Source organism: Penaeus vannamei, chromosome 36 (genome assembly GCF_042767895.1).
Source record: "Penaeus vannamei isolate JL-2024 chromosome 36, ASM4276789v1, whole genome shotgun sequence".
Taxonomy (NCBI): Eukaryota; Metazoa; Arthropoda; class Malacostraca; order Decapoda; family Penaeidae; genus Penaeus; species Penaeus vannamei.
In genome coordinates this window covers 9,692,335-9,694,834 of record NC_091584.1, presented here as the reverse complement: position 1 = coordinate 9,694,834, position 2,500 = coordinate 9,692,335, and the positions used below count along the sequence as shown (strand labels likewise).

The window sequence follows — 2,500 nt, the reverse complement described above, 5'->3', positions numbered from 1 at the left end:
AGTGAGCGAGTGTGAGAACAAGTAAGTGAGTGTGAGAATAAGTGAGTAAGTGTGAGAATGAGGGAATGAGTACTAGAATGAGTGAGTGAGGGAGTAAGTGTGAGTGAGGGAGTGTGTGTGTGAGTATGAGAATGAGTGAGTGTGAAAATGAGGCAGTGAGTACTAGAATGAGAGGATGATAGTGAGTGAGGGAGTAAGGGAGAATGAGGGAGTGAGTGTGAGTATGAGAGTGAGTGAGGGAGTTAATAAGTGTGAGAATAAGAGAGGGTGAGTGAATGAGTGAATGAATGAATGTGTGTGTGGATGAATGACTGTGAGAGTGAATGAGTGAGTGTGGGAGAGAATGATTGAGTGTATGAGTGTTGTGAGAGTGTAAGAGTGAGTGAGTGAGTAAATGTGAGAGTGACTAAGTGAATGTGAGAGTGAGTGAGTGAATGTGAGAGAGAGAGAGAGAGAAATATATTTCCATTCACATACAAAAAAATGGAATTGTAAGCAAACCCCAACCCTGACCAACCCACAGGTGCCAAGATCATTATGGCTTGCCGCGACACCAAAACAGCAGAGAAAGTGGCCAAGGAAATTAGCCGTCAGACTGGTGGGGAATTAGTTGTGATGAAGCTGGACCTTGCCTCCCTGACCTCCGTGCGGGCCTTTGCTGAGGAACTCAAGTCTAGAGAAAGTCGCATTCACATCCTTATCAATAATGCAGGTATGAGGCTGTTTTGATATTTAATTTTTGAAATTCTGATTGCCATCTTTGGGATTGTTTATTTTTTGTTTTTAAAAGTTTTTGATACTTGCATTACGAAATCCTTTTCTTTTCTTTTTTGTGTATATGAATGGTACTATGTGTTAGTTAGGGATTTTTTTGTTAATATTTTTATTTTTGTTCTCTGTAATTCAGATAAATTCTCTAGGGATTTTATTGGGTCATAAAGAGTACAGTAAGTTTTTCACACATATGTTTCTATTCTACGTTATATATATATATATATATATATATATATATATATATATATATATATATATATATATATATATATATATATATATATATATATATATATATATATATTTATATATATATATTTTTTTTTTTTTTTTTTTTTTTTTTTTTCCATATCTTTATTTAGTTTTCACTTTTATCGTAGGTGTGATGCTCTGCCCCTACAGCAAGACAGAGGACGGCTTCGAGATGCAGCTGGGCACAAACCACTTTGGGCATTTCCTCTTGACGAACCTCCTGCTCCCTCTCCTCACCCACTCCGAGGAAGCACGGGTGATCAATCTCAGCTCTCTAGCCCATGCAAGTGAGTCATTGTAATATGTAGTGAAATCTTGGTATTAGAATTTGATTATTTATTTATTCATTTTTATTTATTGTTATATATTTTCTTTATAGTTGTGAAAATAAAAGTACGTCCTTTTAATTTTAGTAATGTGTCTTTCATATTTCATTTGGAAATTACAGGTGCCATTTGCCTTGATGTAGAAATATTTTAGCTGTAGAGTAAGACTGTCTCTGAAATTGCATGAAAATAACTTTGCTTATAACATATTTCAGAGCAAGCATAAGCATATCATCATATACAATTTATCTATTTCCAATCATAGGAGGCGTTATTCCTTTCGATGACATGTTGTATGAGAAAGGGTATGATCGTTTCAAGGCATATGGAAATAGCAAAGTGGCCAATATTCTGTTTACACGCCATCTTGCAAAGAAGGTGAAAGGTGGGTAACATTAAATATTTTGAGTAGGAGTGTGTCACACACATCTCCTTAATAATGTTGCGTATGCTAAGGACACAGACACACACACACACAACCTCTCACATGCACACACATGCACACACACATGCACAAACACACGCACACACACGCACACACACACGCACACACACGCACCCACACACGCACACACACACACACACATGCACACACACGTGCATACACGCACACACACGTGCATACACGCACACACATACGCACACACGCACACACACACGCACACACACACACGCACACCCACACACGCACACACACACACGCACACACACACATGCATACACACACACACACACACACACACACACACACACACACACACACACACACACACACACACACACACACACACACACAGACACACACACACACACACACACACACACACACACACACACACACACACACACACACACACACACACACACACACACACACACACACACACACTTTCTCTTTCATGCATGCACATATGCACACTTGAAAGATGCCATAAGTATGGAATAATTGCCATTAGTGTTAGTGTAGAATTGTTTTGTATCTTCATGAAGAATATTTTAAATCAACCTTGTTCAAAAAGTAAATTAGAACAAGTTTTTATAGACAAAGACACAGAACCCTTGTGCAAAGTCCCACAAACACAGCTAGCTAAATTGCTATTATTTTCATAATCCACCCAAGCCTTATCACAGTGGCCACAATGGCCCAG

General features: G+C 38.4%; 1 protein-coding gene across 3 annotated transcripts in view; it reads left to right on the top strand.

Moving 5' to 3' along the window:
• The window catches only part of LOC113820579 (retinol dehydrogenase 11), an 8,749-nt gene that overhangs the window by 5,136 nt on the left and 1,113 nt on the right, over positions 1 to 2,500 (top strand). For all 3 annotated transcript variants that reach the window (XM_027372914.2, XM_070114464.1, XM_027372913.2), the window contains exons 3-5: positions 524 to 712; positions 1,155 to 1,313; positions 1,618 to 1,737. In XM_027372914.2, the coding sequence (XP_027228715.1) occupies positions 524 to 712; positions 1,155 to 1,313; positions 1,618 to 1,737 (468 nt within the window). The remainder of the gene's footprint in view (positions 1 to 523; positions 713 to 1,154; positions 1,314 to 1,617; positions 1,738 to 2,500) is intronic.